At 42.5% G+C, this 17,984-nt stretch overlaps 1 protein-coding gene across 1 annotated transcript in view; it reads left to right on the plus strand.

Moving 5' to 3' along the window:
• LOC124712280 (cytochrome P450 6k1-like) overlaps positions 1-17,744 on the plus strand; it is a 66,021-nt gene extending 48,277 nt beyond the window's left edge. The window contains exons 6-8 of the mRNA XM_047242574.1: positions 5,090-5,311; positions 14,628-14,879; positions 17,578-17,744. Of these exons, the coding sequence (XP_047098530.1) occupies positions 5,090-5,311; positions 14,628-14,879; positions 17,578-17,744 (641 nt within the window). The remainder of the gene's footprint in view (positions 1-5,089; positions 5,312-14,627; positions 14,880-17,577) is intronic.
• Positions 17,745-17,984: the final 240 nt, after the last annotated feature.

A 17,984-nucleotide genomic window follows, 5' to 3' on the forward strand; every position in this document is an offset into this window, starting at 1 on the left:
ACTGTTGTATACTTTTGCCATGAAACCGTTGCTCTGCGGCCTCTGTCAACGCCTGTCTTGGATGTCTCTCGGTGGCCAGCTGCACTGCTTATTCTGACGATCTCGTTCTGGTTCTTCGTAGCTGTGCTGATGTCAGGGAGTCACTGGCATAGGTCACCACCTACAGCAAAGCTTCTGGTAGCTGGCTTAACGTTCACAAATCGAGCGCTATGGCTATAGATGCAGAGCTTCCTGAGGTAGCGCTGCTCCACTGCATGCAACTGCTACTATCAAATGCTTGGGACTCCATTTTACGGGTGACCTGTGACGCATGATTGCGCTCCACTACCGGTGTACCGGTGCTTCCTGTCCCAGTCACGAGCTAGGCTCCTAGATCATCATTTGCGAGTCCTCCATCTTCTGCAATGGACACAGGCACTCCCCATTCCACCGTTCAATGCTAGCAACACTGGGTTCATATGTTTGCCACGGCTTACTGTTCAACATACGGTATGCGACCCTTACCCTCCCGCGGTACAGGAGCGATTTAGGCCTGTACCATACCCCTGATATAGTGGTAGCCCTTTTCGTCAGCTCTCAAATGGTGGTGTGGCGCCGTTGTACCACGTGCCTTACCAGCCTGTTGCTGGAGGTCCTTGCATCACGCTCTCTCTGTCGTATCCAGCTTTCGGACGTCCCTCCGCCCTCCTTTCACTTTCGCCATTGTTTCTTCGACTGTCTGCACTGCAATATTGCCAACGCGCTTGATGTCCACGAAGGCGATCTATGGCTTTCTTCAGCAGAACAGATCACCGAATGTAGTTGCACGCAGACTGGTGTGCCACCCGGCGACTCGTGTGTGCCCCTTATCTTGCCACTGATGTCCACTCTGCGTGGTACCTTATGGTCCGTGGGAAGCATGTATGCCTGTCAAGCCATCAGGGGATTAATCTTGTAGGCCCTCTTGTATGTCACTTATGATTTTCTGGAAATGGATGAGGATCGTCTAGTAAGCAACTCGGTGATAGGTGCCTATTTCTGGTGCGACATGTGCTGGCCTTAATTACCTGTATGACTCCTCATCAGATATCTCCTCACCTGCTCCTCTACCCGGGCTTGAGATACTCCCGACAAAGGAAAGTGAACTACGTGAAGGGGATTTGAAGACACGCAGATCACTATTTGCTTTCTGATGGCGAAAAAAATGTCCTTGATTTTTGGTATTTTGCAATTGTCCGCAATCCCAAATACATACAATTTTTGTCCAATTTTCTTTGTAGTGTCTTTCTTAACCCACCCTGGAGCTGGAGTGTTATTGCAATGAGGAATTGATCGACGCCTTTTCCACTCTTCATATTTACTAGTCACTGGATTGCCCTTCTCTGAAAAAATATGCATCGTCAGTCCAACCGAGTGTCGACTTGCTGTTCTTTCCTCTTTGTGACCCCTGTTTCCTGCTATGCTTGGTGTTATTAGAAAAAAAAGTTAAAATAAAATAAATCATCTATGTGTTTTATATCTCTACTCCACGTATCCTAAGCTTTTCTTGGTTCCTGGGGGTTGGGGGGAGGAGGGGGGGCATGGAGGTCAGGTCTCGGGTTGTAACCCCTGCCCAGTTTGTCCGCACCCCTCCCTTCGGCGCCAGTGGCAAAAAAAAGTAATTGCGTAAAATGGGAAATCCGGATTCGTGCCCTGATCCAACACAAATTTTCACTTGTTGCCACTGAATTCATTTCAGTGCCAAATTGCGGATCAAGACTGGTGTCTATTGGTTTGAACATGTCCAAAAGAACGGACATCATTCATAAACGAAAGGAGAAAACCTGAGAAATCACATGCAAATTCTGGTTAACCATGAGTTTGACCCCTTACTTGAAATAGAAGAAGATTCTCAACCAGTTCTTAAGCAAAGTAGAATGGAGCACCCTCGTAGGAACAGTTAAGGCTAAGTCAGTGCAAAATAGAATGAAAAGAGTCTTACTGTTAGATACCGGTTATGGAAGGGATGTAGGCCAAATGGTTCAGAAAAAGTCTGGGGTGGAATACCAGGTCATAGGCATCGTGAAGCCTAGTGCCAAACTTAGCCAAATGACGGGGAACATACGGACTTTGTACAGAGGTTATAATGAAGATCAGATACTTATAGTAGAAGGAGCGGATAGAAACTTAAGAGTGTAGTATTGAAGATGAACTGGAGGAGACAGGAGTAACAAGAGCACACAGTCGTGTGGAGTTTGTAGAGGTTTTGTAACTCTCTGACTCGCATTGGGTTAACGCAACTGTCAGTCATGTAAATAAAGAGCTGAGTGGATTTCTTTTGTCTGAAACAGAGTCTCATATCTGTACTGTGCCTGTTACTGCAAGGAAGATGTACAAATCATGGCTTGCACCTGAATATGAGACGGTAGAACAGGTTAGCTGAGCATCTTACAAAAAGTGTAAGGGGGTACAAGCATGAAATCAAAATTTTCTGTGATTGCTGGAGTCAGAGGGGCAAATTTTTTAGGTTAAGATCAGGTTACTGACAGATAGTCTTGACAGAACAGGACCATAATTTATATAACAGTTTCCAGAAAATTAAATTAATTTGTTTCACCACAACATTAGAGGCCTGAAGAACAAGACAAATCAACTTCTCGTGTGTCTAGAAGATGCAGAAAATTCTGAAATGATACATGTTCTGTGCCTCTCTGAACATCGTACAAACAGTTTCGTTTAGGGGTCACGGGTAAAAAAGAGGGATTGCAATATATGTAAAAGTTAGACACAAAGTCAAGAATATTGAATCAAGCAGTTTTTTGTAGATCAGAACCTAGAAGCATGAACTTCTCAGTTGTGACTTCAGAATAGTTCTCTTGTAATTGCAACACTCTACAAGTACCATCTATAAAACTTTCAGCTTTGTATGAGAAATCTAGATGCTTTATTGAGCTACCTCTCCGACAATAAGAAACTGTAGTTTGTAAATATTTAAATACATTGTCTTAAACGTTTCTGACAGGTAAAATGGTCTGGTATCTTTATTCGGCAGTTTTAATCTTATTTCAGTATACGGTTTTCCAGCTCGCATGCAGTAAGATACAGGTCTATGATTAACATTTTTATATACAGTGCTTAGGCTGAAACAGTTAATGTGTACAAATAGTTAATGCGCTATCTGACCACGATGCATAATTAATAGAAGTAAACAATATAGCGCCGAACAACTCTGTGGCATGTTCATAGAAAGCAGGAAGCCTATTAATGAAATACGGTACAATGTTTTAAGAACAAGATAAAAGAGATGGTATGAGATGAGTTACGTATAGAAAGAGATGCTAAAGTGAACTTCAATGTGTTCTATAGTAAATTTGTGTCGATATTTGAAAGTAGCGTTCCTAAAATGTTATTTGTGGAGTTTATTCAAAAAACGGTCAACCATGGATAAATGACAGGATTAAAATCTCATGTAAAAATTTTATATATAAACGAGAATAGGCCAAATACAACAATACTTGCATTATACAAGAAATACTGTAATGTTTTAAGGAAAGTCGTTAAAATGTCCAAAAATAAGCTTGTGCTGACACAAATTAATAATACAGATGATAAGATTAAAATTATATGTGATGTTTTGAAACAGGAGAAAGAAAACGAGTCATTGTACAATATATCACAACAGTTAAACTAAATGACAATGTTATGACTGAACACAAACTGCGGGCGTTTTTAAAAATGATATTTTAACATAGCAGCAAAAATGAAATTAAATTGTCGGCTTATAGAAGAAAGACAATATATTAAGAATTTCATTCCATTAAGTTTTAAGCAATTGGAAATAGTGCCAACATCTATCACTGACAGTAATAGAACATTGAAAATTATAAAAAACAAATGCTCATACGGTGTTAATGGAATTTCAGACAGAATTCTGTGAAGTTGTTCTAACTTAATAGTGTAATGTCCTTACTGGTATATGTAATGCGTCACTGGCGCAAGGAATTTTTCCACACAGATTAAAATACGCATTTGTTAAACCTTCTACTAAGGGAGGAGACAAGAAAGACTTAAATAATTATCGTCCAGTTTCATTACTGACGTCTTTTCTAAAATATTCGAAAAGGTGATGTATTCAAGAGCTGTCTTTCATATAAGTAGAAACAATTTACTTAACACAGCACAGTTTGGGTGCCAGAAGGGCTGCTCGATTGAGAATGCTATTTATGTACATTCACACACTTTAAATAATAAAATATTGCAAGCTGGTATTTTTTAACTTTCCAAAGTGTTTGGTTGCATCTTGTATGGATCATGATACTATCTGAGATAATCTTATATTTTTTGGAACTGATGGCTTTACACACAAGTAGTTAAATCATACTGAACAAACACAATACAAAAAGGTGTGCTGAACAGTTCAACAGTGTTTGAAGGAGAGGATATTTTAGTAACTGGAGAAATCATAGGAGTCCCCCCGAGTTTGAATTTTTGGACCACCCCTTTCCTTACATATGTGAATGACTTTCCATTTACGATTCATCAAGCAGAATTGGTACTTTTTTCGGGTGATACTAGTGTTATAATAAATCACTTTAGACAGAAAGCAACACAAGAAACTGGTGGTGATCTTTTTCACAGAATTATTAAATTGTTCACCGAAAATGAACTCACCCTAAATTTTGTATTGAATCAAATGGTGCCTATAGCTGGAGCATCGTATTCAGACACAATTAGCAACCTACGCAAAATATTGCACCCTTCACCACGGGTCCCTTCTGCGTTCCATTCACTTTAATGAGGCAATGACTACGTCTTCAGAGTCTAGCTACTTTTCAAGTAGCAACCGCATGACGTAAGAATGTGGCAGCGCTACTTCTTCCACATGATCGGTCTCCAGACACCAGAACAGCTACGTCCTGACGGCAGCTAGTAATCACGGAACAGACTCTCAGTCTCTCTGTCTTACTCATCGGGTATAGGTGTTATTACACATAGCTTTCAGTCCGACCCTCAATGCCGATGTCGTTTTCAATTTGTAAAGCTGCTTTTAAAGAAATTATGCAATATACAGTACCAAAAATTTCCTCGTTCTTTGGTTTACGTCTCCTGTGACAGCACTTCACATTTTCAGAAATGGATGACGAGACAATAGTTGGCAACATCGTCGCTTTCCTGATTGGTGGGCTTGACACGCCTGTTTCGACCATGACGTACGCTCTGTACCAGCTTGCCATCAACCAGCAAATACAAGACAGGGTCCGCCTGGACATCCGTGAGGCCATCTTTCGCCACGGCGGCGAGTTTACATATCAGGCATTGGGAGCCATGAACCAGCTCGACTACGTTATCGACGGTGAGTCCCTTTTTCCTTTAGCTTTTTTTTTTCTTTTTAATTCACCAGATTCTGAGGTACTAAGTAGGTCCATGATACTTCGTCATGGAATGAGTCATTACATAGCTCACAGACAGCTGATAATAAAACATTTGGAAAGTTAAGGGAAACTATAAAAACGAAAATATACACGATTAGATTTATAATAACAGGTACTACACTGAAGAGCCAAAGAAACTGATACTGTGCTTAATATCGTTTAGGGCTCCAGCGAGAACACAGAAGTGACGCAACACGACGTGACGTGGACTCGATTAATGTCTGAAGTAGTGCTGGAGGAAACTGACACCATCAATCCAGCAGGGCTGTCCATAAACCATTAAGAGTACGAGGGAGTAGAGGTCTCTTCTGAACAGAACGTTGCAAGACATCCTAGATACGCTCAATAATGTTAATGTCTGGGGAGCTTGGTGGCCAGAAGAAGTCTTTAAACCCAGAAGTGTGTTCCTGGAGACACTCTGTGGCAATTCTGGACGTGCGCGGTGTCATACTGTCCTGCTCGAATAGCCCAAGTCCGTCGGAATGCGCAATAGACATGAATGGATGCAGGTGATCCGACAGGATGCTTTCGTACGTGATACCTGTCAGACTGTCACTCCAACTGCACATGCCCCACACTATTACGGAGCCTTCGCCAGCTTTAACAGTCCCCTGTTGACATGCAGGGTCCATGGATTCATGAGGTTGTCTCCATAACCGTACACGCCCATCCACTCGATACAACTTGAAACGAGACTCGTCCGATCAGGAAACATGTTTCTAGTTATGAACAATCCAATGTCGATGTTGACAATCCCAGGCGAGGCGTACAGCTTTGTGTCATGCAGTCATCAAGGGTACACGAGTGGGCCTTCGGCGCCGAAAGCCCATATCGATGATGTTTCGCTGAATGGTCCGCACGTTGACACGTGTTGATAGCCCAGCATTGAAATCTGCAGCAGTTTGAGGAAGGGTTGCACTTCTGTCACGCTGAACGATTCTCTTCAGTCGTCGTTGGTCCCGTTGTTCAAAAAAATGGGTCAAATGGCTCTGAGCACTATGGGACTTAACATCTGAGGTCATCAGTCCCCTGTAACTTAGAACTACTTAAACCTAACTAACCTAAGGACATCACGCACATCCATGCCCGAGGCAGGATTCGAACCTGCGACCGTAGTGGTCACGCGGTTCCAGACTGAAGCCCCACGGCCACACCAGCCAGCCGGTCCCGTTGTTGCAGGACCTTTTACCGGCCGCAGCGAAGTCAGAGATCCAGAAAACGAGAAATACGGAATCGATCTGAAATCCCTTGTCAATAGCACTCAACACTTCATGTGAATAAAGAGCTAGTTGTGTTTCACAGGGAAGGGGGGATCAGATAGTGGTACAATAAGTACCCTCCGCCACACACCGTAAGGTGGCTCGCGGAGTATAGATGTAGATGTAGATGTAGAACGATGTTTTCTAAATCCGTGTTGACTGTGTGTCAATAGACCGTTTTCTTCGAGATAATGCATAATGTTCGAACACAATATATGTTCCAAAATCCTGCTGCTTATCGACGTTAATGATACGGGCCTGTAATTTAGTGGATTACTCCTACTGCTTTTCTTTAATATTGGTGTGACCTGTGCAGCTTTCCAGTCTTTGGGAACGGATCTTTCGTCGAGCGAACGGTTGCATATGATTGTTAAGTACAGAGCTAATGCATCAGCATACTCCGAAAGGAACCTAATTGATACAGTTTGGACCAGAAGGCTTGCTTTTATTAAGTGATAAGTTGCTTCACTACTCCGAGGATATTTACTTATCGTTACTCATGTTGGCAGCTGTTCTCGATTGGAATTCTGGAATATTTACTTCGTCTTCTTTTGTGAAGGCATTTCACACTCATGAAATGGTCGTACGGGAAAATCCCCACTTCATCACTACCTAGGAGACGCTGTGTCCCATCGCTCGTGCGTCGACTATATCACCTTCAAACTCACTTAAATCTTGATAACCTGCCACTGTAGCAGCAGTAACCGATCTAACAACTGTGCGAGGCATTTCTTTTGTTATATAGGCGTTGCCGACCGCAGCGCCGTATTCTGCCTGTTTACGTATCTCTAAATTTCAATACGAATGCCCATGCCATTTTCTTTTGCTCTTCGGTGTATAACTAATTTACAGTAAAGGCACAAACTACTTCAAGGAACTTCCGTGCAGAATAAAAGGAAATATGAAAATCTTGGATTTATCATTAACATTTTTCGGTTCCGTTCGATTACACTATTGGCGACAAAACACAATAAACATTACTTACCATAAACAAACTGTATTAGAGTCAGTAAAAGAAGATCCCTGACAGCTGTAGCAGATGTAGCGCTGCTGCTTCACGCGCCTTCCTCAATCACTCACATAAATAGACTTTGTATATGTTTCTACGGCAATGCTTCGGTATTGTCGCAGGTCTATTGTTGCGCGTGCAGCCGTTTGCGTTTCGCAATTGAAAGATGACAAGACCGCTGCCACCTGTCAAGATTATTCTTCCGCCGCCAACTATCCAGAGCGACCAGAAATGGAATGACCGTATAAGACTGACCATTAAAATTGCTACACCAAAAAGAAATGCAGATGATAAACGGGTATTCATTGGACAAATATATTATACTAGGACTGACATGTGATTACATTTTGGGTGCATAGATCCTGAGAAATCAGTGCCCAGAACAACCACCTCTGGCCGTAAGAATGGCATTGATACGCCTGGGCATTGAGTCAAATTGAGCTTGGATTGCGTGTACAGGTACAGCTGCCCATGCAGCTTCAACACGATACCACAGTTCATCAAGAGTAGTGACTGGCGTATTGTGACGAGCCAGTTGCTCGGCCACCATTGACCAGACGTTTCCAGTTTGTGAGAGATCTGGAGAATGTACTGGCCAGGGCAGCAGTCGAACATTTTCTGAATCCAGAAAGGCCCGTACAGGACCTACAACATGCAGTCGTACATTATCCTGCTGAAATGTAGGGTTTCGCAGGGATCGAATGAAGGGTAGAGCCACGGATCGTAACACATCTGAAATGTAACGTCCACTCTTCAAAGTGCCGTCAATGCGAGCAAGAGGTGACCGAGACGTGTATCCAATGGCACCCCATACCATCACGCCGGGTGATACGCCAGTATGGCGATGACAAATATACGCTTCCAATGTGCGTTCACCGCGATGTCGCCAAACACGGAATCGACCATCATGATGCTGTAAACAGAACCTGGATTCATCCGAAACAATGACGTTTTGCCATTCGTGCACCCAGGTTCGTCGTTGAGTACACCATCGCAGGCGCTCCTGTCTGTGATACAGCGTCAAGGGTAACCGCAGCCATGGTCTCCGAGCTGATAGTCCATGCTGCTGCAAACGTCGTCGAACTGTTCGTGCAGATGGTTGTTGTCTTGCAAACGTCCCCATCTGTTGACTCAGAGATCGAGACGTGGCTGCACGATCCGTTACAGCCATGCGGATAAGATGCCTGTCATCTCGACTGCTAGTGATACGAGGCCGTTGGGATCCAGCACGGCGTTCCCTATTACCCTCCTGAACCCACCGATTCCATATTCTTCTAACAGGCATTGGATCTCGACCAACGCGAGCAGCAATGTCGCGATACGATAAACCGCAATCGCGATAGGCTACAATCCGACCTTTATCAAAGTCGGAAACGTGAAGGTACGCGTTTCTCCTCCTTACACGAGTTATCACAACAACGTTTCACCAGGCAACGCCGGTCAACTGCTGCTTGTGTATGAGAAATCGGTTGGAAACTTTCCTCATGTCAGCACGTTGTAGGTGTCGCCACCGGAACCAACCTTGTGTGAATGCTCTGAAAAGCTAATCATTTGCATATCGCAGCATCTTCTTCCTGTCGGTTAAATTTCGCGTCTGTGGCACGTCATCTTCGTGGTGTAGCAATTTTAATGGCCATAAGTGTAGTATGAAAAGCAAATTCCAGGCTCAGATTCACTACGAGAATCTTAAGGAAATTGAATTCATTCACGAAAGAAATGGCTTATAAAACATTCGTTCCATCTGTTCTTCAGTGCCGTAATTAGTTTAGGACGCTAGCATTACTCGCAGATAGAGGAGATCCAATGAATCACGGTGTCTTTCACCACGGGCCGGTTTAGTCGGCGGATGAGCATTACGTTGATGCTCAACGAACATAGTCGCTACAAGAGGGCATCATGCATCATGGAGATATTTACTGTTGAATTTTTTAATGCTGACGTTCCAAGGGGATTCGGGAAACGGGGTTGCTCCGACGTATGTCTCGAGAAGTTACCACGAGTTGAAACTCAGAGAAATTGACTCATACTGAGTTTTACCGACAGTCATTCTTCCCAAGCGTCATTCGTGAATGGATAAGAAAAGATGTGGTGGTGGGGGAAGATAGTGGTACAACACGTATCCTCCAACACTCCTCCGCACATCGTAAAGCGGTCTGCGCTGTATAGATGTAGAAGTAGATGTAGAAACCTGATAAAAATGAAACTTTCAAATTGGTTCCTGCCTGTCCTGTACAATAATTAAAGAGTATTAACCAAGTGCAAATTTTTTTTCCGTTTCGTTTTTACAGAGTGAATACGGTAGTACCTTATGAATGAGTCCATATTGTCATCCACAAAATCCGTGAGGGATTTGTACAGCGATGGCAGAGTTACAATTCAGACATGCTTGGACAACAGTCTATGCGAAATTCGCGAACTGCCGCAGCAAATCGCTCGAACTACCATTTTTTGGGCTTAGAATTTAACGGCGGTGAGCCGGAAATGCGAAGAAGATTGATAGAAAACTGAAACAGCCAATTAAAACTGTTTCTAACAATTATTTTTAATGTCTGAACGGCTCTTACTTCTAGAATACATCTCACTGAGCTGCAGTGTTACATAATGGTGGAACTTATTAATATTTTAGGAACTCCACATCCGTGTAAAATAGCGACAACGATCACAACGGACAAGACATCGACAACCACTAGTAGGCATCAGGCCGATATCCTGTAACACCGTATCTATCTTTGAAAATGGCCTCAATTCGACGAGAAAAGATGAGTCCAGAAGTTTCTTTAAGAACGCCGTATACTGCTGAAGCGAATGTGATTAGGCCCCTAGAGACACTAAATTGCGGAGATGTTGACTATTGCGTTACACCCGCTGTGACAAATAGTCCCAGGCTTCTTCTATAGGATTAAGGTCGGGTGATTTAGGGTGCCATCCGAGGAGCTATAGGATGCCTGACTCTTCGTCAAACCAGGAATGTATGCTTGCAGCTCTGTGAACATGTTGTCCTAATGGAAAACTGGAGTGTTCACACCTTATTCGTGATGAAGAAGTAGAAGAGGGGTGTAATCTCCCCCGTCCTTCCTTCTTTCATCTACTGTTCACATTGATCAATGCCCAGTCCAAGAAATTCATAGGAGAAGTCTTTGATGAAGGTTTGAGAAGACCGAAGATTACAATAAACTTTCAAGTTTCCTTAGCTTGTCATATTGAGATGGCTCTAGTTCTTCTTGTCTAGGGGTTGTAACGTTCTTTAAAAAAATATTATCAGTGCTAGATTACGTTGAATGAATGTCTGAACTGTGAAATGGGTACTAAACTCGAATTATCGCGTAGCGTGTTGTAACTGCAAGTGGTGTGGTTACTCTGTGTTATTGTTAGCAAAAGTTTATACAAACTGATTGGGCAATGCAACTCCGATTACCAATAAAGAAATACAGTCACTGCAAAATACATTCAGCCCCTTAGGCACTGAATCCTCTGGCCCTGTGCAAAACTGATAACTTCGGTTCCTGTGCACATAACAATAAATTAAATTGTCTTACCTCTAAAGCAGCAACTGTGGAACGTAATGTATTCTGGTCTCTCACAAAAAAAGAAAAAAAAATATGAGTGCTCGCTACAGGCTCAGCAGTATGCAATGCTGGCCATTATACATGAAATGCATACGAAATTCTTTTGGCTGATAAACAAGAACATTTAAGAAAATTTTTCTTTGAAAAATATATGACCTGGACAGGGAGACGGTAATGATTGTGGTGAATTAATGACACTGATGTTTTTGTGCGAAATTATATTGCAAGTTAAGTTTGATTTTCCAAAAATATTTGGCAACTGAAGTTACATCGGTCAAAAAAATCATATTTATTAACTGATCCACAAACAATGACATTTTTACAGCAAGTACTCGTATTATCTAACCTCATTAACCAGCATAAATGCAAATCATCAAATTACATATAGCTCTGTTAACAAATCTTTGAAGCATTACAAAAGTGAAATATCTAACTAGTTTACATAAATTCTGGGGTTACTCAACACTTTCAAATTATCAGCCAACTCACCTATACTAACGCGCTGGCAAAACGAAAATCGTAATTATTTAACATCTTTACCTTGCTCGCATGAAAACTTCTGCTTCCATGTTCTCGTAATACCTACATCAATCCAACACTTGGTGGCTTCACAGAGCACACCACAAAAACTGCCTACATCACCCTACACCTACGACTGTGCGCCAAGCGCTCTTTTACTCATCAGACCAGAAACAGTAACTTAGGATCTGCGGTCGTGCACAGTCAGCGATCCGCCTCATAAAGCCTATCAGAGGCATACATTGTTTATAATATCATACTTTCAGTTTAGTTTACATTAGTATTATTATCGTATTCCGGTGCCACATACAAGTGGGGCCCAGTAGACTTCTTTCAGGGTCTGATTCTTGAAGCTGGATATCTAACACCAGGTCCTCACGGTTGGTTTAAACTAAATAGATTGGAAGATTGTTGTTGCAGAATTTTTTGCTTAAATATATTTTCCACTGATTGTCTCACATTATAGTGTGTCGTACGGTATTTTGATTTTTCACATTAACAAAGCCGAAATTACATCGTTCGCACCCATTATACAAAAATACGTCCGATCACATCAGAATCAAGCTTACCACTCTCACACTCTGTGGAAATAACAGTATTAGAAAGGGTTTACAATTTTCCTTACCAAATAAATTCTAATTTTAATTATCATTTCATAAATGATTCCACAAATAAACATAGTAAACAGTACGGCATTGAGTAAATAATAATAGAAACTTTAAGTGTTCAAATAATTCGTAATTTCAAATGTTTCTAAAAAAAATATAATTTTAACTGTACATTCAGAACTAGTACTTATCGACTATAACATAGAAACTAAAATATTTTATAAAGTAATTCCTTTTCATAAATTTTAGCTTTAAATATAACATACTGGGTATAAAACTATATGAAAGTTTTCAGAAAAGCAACTGAGATATATTTAACTGTCCAAAATTCGAAAAATAATACTGGTATCCACAAGTGCTGTTGAGGAAATGTAATGGTAGAGCTTGATGTCCCGTTACAAAAGGCAACACTCAGTTCATTCTGGTTCATGCTCAAGCTACATGATGAGTGAGTCTGAGTCATGGTACGATTAACACCCCGCAAAACAGCATAGGGATTTTTACTATTAAAAACAGTCTTGATACATATAAATTGTGATCAAGACCGTTTTTAATAGTAAACATTTGTAACACATTGATCACTGCCACTCCCATAATGTATTCAAAAGCAATCATAGGGATTCCTCCATTCTGAACTATCAGAGGTAGTCAAATGAAAACCGAGCACCCGCGATAACGGGACCATGGAATGGACCCATTGCAAAGTAATCACAGCATTCGTTACGACGTTTCTCCTGGGGAACGAGACGATCAATTCCTGTTTGGTAGAACGCGGTCGGCCGCTGACAGATCCACAAATGCACCCACTCTTGCACTTTCTCGTCCGACTGAAATGAGCGTCATTTTTCAGGTCATCGAAGATGTGAAAATGACACTGTGAAGGATCCGGACTCTACGGAGGGTGCTCCAGTGTTTGCCAAACAAATCGCTGAAGCGTAGCCTAGTCTGCTTGGCAGGGTGGGGGCAGGCCTTGTCGTGATACCGTCCGACAATATTCCGGCAGTCCCACGGCAAACGGCAAAGCTAGTATCGGAAAGATTCCACATCTCCCCCGTCAAAGATTTCCAGAGTTGTTCACACAGATTCCGATAAGGTGATGACGGTCTTCGACTGCAGAGGCCCTCTCCTCGCCTGTTCCTCGAGCGTGGAAAAACAATCAATGTGCAGCGCTATGAAAATAATTTGCAGAAACTGCGAAGGGCCATCAAGTCAAAATGCCGTTGGACGGAATCACCCTGTTACATCATAACGCTCGCCCTCACCCTTCCAATCGGTCGAAGACTATGCTTCAACGATTTGGTTGCGGAACACCGCAATATCCTCCGTGCACCCTCGATCCTTCACCGTGTGATTTTCGTATCTTTGGCGACCTGAAGGAAAACATACATGGATGTCTGTTTCAGTCGAACGAGGAAGTGCGAGAGTGAGTGCGGTTGTGGATCCGTCAAAGGTCGACTGCGTTGTATGAAACAGGAACTGATCGTCTCCTGTCCCAGTGGGAGAAATGTCTTAACGCGTGGGACGATTTTTTTAAATGGAACCATTCCATGGTCCCACTGCTACCGGTATTGGGTTTTCATTTGAGTGCCCCTTACATAGCCTCCATATAATAAGTCCTAAACGCTCGATTGGGCCGCCTGTACACTCGACATCTTGAATCACTTGAAAAGAGGCACCATCGCGGTTCCTGGGACAACACTACAGACGTTCAGTTTCTGTGTTGTCTGGGTCACTGAAAATCGACAGCTTTATTTGCTGCTATGAGCAATAGGCTTTTAGGACGTAAACAACTCCAAACGTCCAATGTTCGCTCCGAAACTGGTTGAGATAGCAGTATTTCTCAGCAACAGTTCCCATCATGTTTGAAATTACTACCATTCACAAGGTGTGACACTCGTCTCAGGTCTGTTACGCTTGAAATATTTTTACGACCATTGTTCCTAGGCCGTGTTACATGCCTACGAGTGGTACTCCAGTCCTTGTAGACACGTTGGACACTCGACATCTGTACAGCAGATAATTCGGCCTTTTTTTCACAGCGGGCCACGGGGAAACACAAACACGATAGCTCCTTCCTGGCAACCTGTCACGTTTCCACATCGTTGCACCTCAGTGCGCTGTGTGCATACAATCTCCTGGTGCGTAGATACTTCATAGTCATTTATGGGGGGTCACATCATCTTCAATGCTCTTTTAAGGGGCGACTAATTTTTGCCCACTGAAATTGTTTTTGGTGTGTGAGAATGATGAGTGAGTAAGTTCACCGCTTTGTGCAGAGACGATGCGGCTTTACCCTCCGATGAACTTCCTGGACCGCAAAACGACGCAGCCCTTCCGGATCCCGGGCACAGACATAGTGCTGCCCAAGGACACGGGCATCGTCGTCTCGGTGCTGGGCCTGCACCACGACCCTCGGTACTGGGAGCACCCAGAGCGCTTCTTGCCGGGGAGGTTCAGCGGCGAGGGCGGCAAGGCGAGACCCAGCCACACCTTCCTGCCCTTCGGGGACGGCCCGAGGCAGTGCCCTGGTGAGTGCGCTGCGCTGTCGCACTACAGCTTTCGTACATAATTCTATGGTCAGCTACTTCACTATTTGCACGTTCTATAAATAATAATTACGGTCTCTCGCTATGTTGTGAAACGAATCAGTTTGTTATTATAACACACATTCTTGGTGGAAAGAGAACAAGTTGAGCTCTGCCTTTTACAATAATCTTAAGCTTTCTTTAGGTTTTAATGCACTTATGCATTGCCGGCCGGAGTGGCCGAGCGGTTCTAGGCGCTACAGTCTGGAACCGAGCGACCGCTAAGGTCGCAGGTTCGAATCCTGCCTCGGGCATGGATGCGTGTGATGTCCTTAGGTTAGTTAGGTTTAAGTAGTTCTAAGTTACAGGAGACTGATGACCTCAGAAGTTAAGTCGCATACTGCTCAGAGCCATTTGCACCATTTTTGTAAATCAAAACAACAAACATGGAATGTTCTGGCGATAGCGCTGGCCACATTAACCTCTAGGTTGTGAAAAGTGGTCACTATCTTAGGCTTCAAGAAATGCATATAATTCCTATACATTATTTCCTCTTTCACTCAAAATATTTCGTGTGACGCCTTATAATATATGCGTTCAAAATATATAGGAGGCAATCTTCTGCTTCTGGCAGAAACAATGGTTTCTTGAAAATTCAGTTTCCCTTAGACTGGCGAGCTGAGCCGCATTCCCCAGTGTACGTGGGGGTGGTGGTGGTGGGGGGGGGGGGGGGAGAGACAGAGAGGGGGATGATGATGATCATTTCTCTCTATGTAGGTGGACGTTAACAAAATATCCTCAAACTCTGAGGAGAAAGCTGGTGATTAAAGTTTGATGAGAAGATCCAGCTGCAACAAAAAAACCACTTTGTTTGAATGAGTGTCACCCCAACTCGCAAATCATATCCGTGTGAGACATTCAGCTACAAAAGTCTCTGACCGCTTAGTTAATGTTGTCATGTATCTAGTAATAATAGAACTAGCTTCAGACATAATCTGAAATTTTGTCTTCTGATTGTTCCACCTATGTAAAGGAATACTTTTTCATGACTAACTATCTTTGAAAGTGATGGACAGTGTCTTGCAAAGAGCCTCTAAGACGAATATCGACAAAAGTAAATCAAGGGTAACAGTATGTAGTCGAATTACATCAGGCGTTGTTGATGCAGTTAGATTAGGAAATTGAGTGCTAAACGCAGTTTTGCTATTTATGAGTTTTGCTGTTTATGCAGAAAAATAACTGATAGTGTCAGAAGTAGAGAGGACATAAAAAGAGGCTCACAACAGCAAGAAAATCATTTCTGAAGAAAGTTGTTAATATTTATACGTACTATAAATTAAAGTAAACCACTGCGTTTTTCTGTCTTGTGTGTAATGGCTAATCTCAGGAACTACTGTAGGGTTTTTGCTAATAGATAGACTGATTCAGGAGAAAGGTTTGTGTTTATCACCACATATTATAAAAAAGTCTTACGACTGTAGATGCTTGGCACTATCAGAGCGCAGCCGTGGCTGGTCGCTAGTCGAATATTAATTTAAGTGCTACGAAATCTTTTTCTGAAGATACTTGCCTGGGGTGTAGCCTTGTACGTAAATAAAAAGTTGACTTTAGACAGTTCATACAAGAGATGCTTTTCTTGTAATTTTCAATAAGTGTATTATATCCTCTCTACTTCTGCGATCATCAGTTATTTTACTGCCCAGATAGCAAAACTCATCTACTACTTTAGTTCTCCAGTTTCCTAATTGAAATCCCTCAGCAGCGCCTAATTTGGTTCAATTACATTTCGTTACAGCATTCCGATGTGTAGTTCTGTATGAATGCTAGCGGTTGCTTATGCAACCACACAGACGTGAAGATCAACTTTTATCAAAACTAGTCATATCACAAAATAAACGAAACATTTTAAGTATCACACGGTTGCTGACCCACTCGCAATGATCATGTTGCGAATTGCGAGAGTAGAAGCTTTGGAAATGTGGCGCTGCAGATGAATGCTGAAAACTAGGTGGGTAGGTCGGGTAACTAATGACGACGTACTGGGTCGAATTGGGGAAAGAAGGACATTTATGGCACAACTTGACTAAAAGAAGGAATAGATTGATATCACACATCTTGAGGCATGGAGGAATCGTCGATTTGGTAAGAGGGGCGAAGGGGGGGGGATACAAATTATAGAAGGAGTCAAAGGCTCAAAGGCAGTAAGCAGGTTCAACGGAATGTAGATTGCAGTAGTTATTCGGAGATGAAGAGCCTTGGGCGGTGTAGACTAGAGATGCATCAAACCAGTCTTGGGCTTGACGACCACAACAACATCACATTCATAACATCATTAGGTAACTGATCAAAGATCTTTATGGCTGGGTATCTCACTCTTCTGTGTACTAAAAAGAGAAACAAAGGAAAAACTACATAAAATGCGTCATACTAGTGTTAGAATTCCGTTCCTCCAGAATGAGGGAGAAGAAGCGGGCACCTGGTTAAGGAGAACTAAACAGAAAGTTCTTGTCAATATTTTCTGAGTAAATGTGGCTTTATAACATTATCCGTTTTCTAATTATGTGTTGTAGGAGTGAAACAATGAGACTGAGATTGGATCGCTTAGATCGGTGCTTCTGCAGATAAGCCTGCTTCATGGGTATCAAATGGATCCACATCAATACAGGCAACACTGTAATGACACGAAGTCTTTCTATTGCAGGATTGAGAATGGCACACACGCAAATGAAGATCGCCCTGGCGAACGTCCTGATCAACTTCCGTGTGAGCGTTACTGAGAAGACTCCAGTGCCTCAGGCTGCAAACCGTCGGAAGCTGATAAGGAAGTCAGAGGGATCGTTTGAGCTGGCCTTCGAGATGATTTCCTAACGAGAGCGACGAGGTCGCCGAAATTGATCTGTTGTGAATTGTGATTGCCTTGACGTGTCATTTCCATTACAGTCAGACGATGAAGTCGTGAACAGTTACCACGCGAGTAACACTTTTTTTATACGTTTACAGTATGATAGAATGTACTGACATTGACCAACAGTATTTAAATTGATTATCGAATTTGGCCGTACTTATTGGTACTGAAAAACTGTAACGTTCCCATTATCCTATATAATT

Source organism: Schistocerca piceifrons, chromosome 8 (assembly GCF_021461385.2).
Source record: "Schistocerca piceifrons isolate TAMUIC-IGC-003096 chromosome 8, iqSchPice1.1, whole genome shotgun sequence".
Taxonomy (NCBI): domain Eukaryota; kingdom Metazoa; phylum Arthropoda; class Insecta; order Orthoptera; family Acrididae; genus Schistocerca; species Schistocerca piceifrons.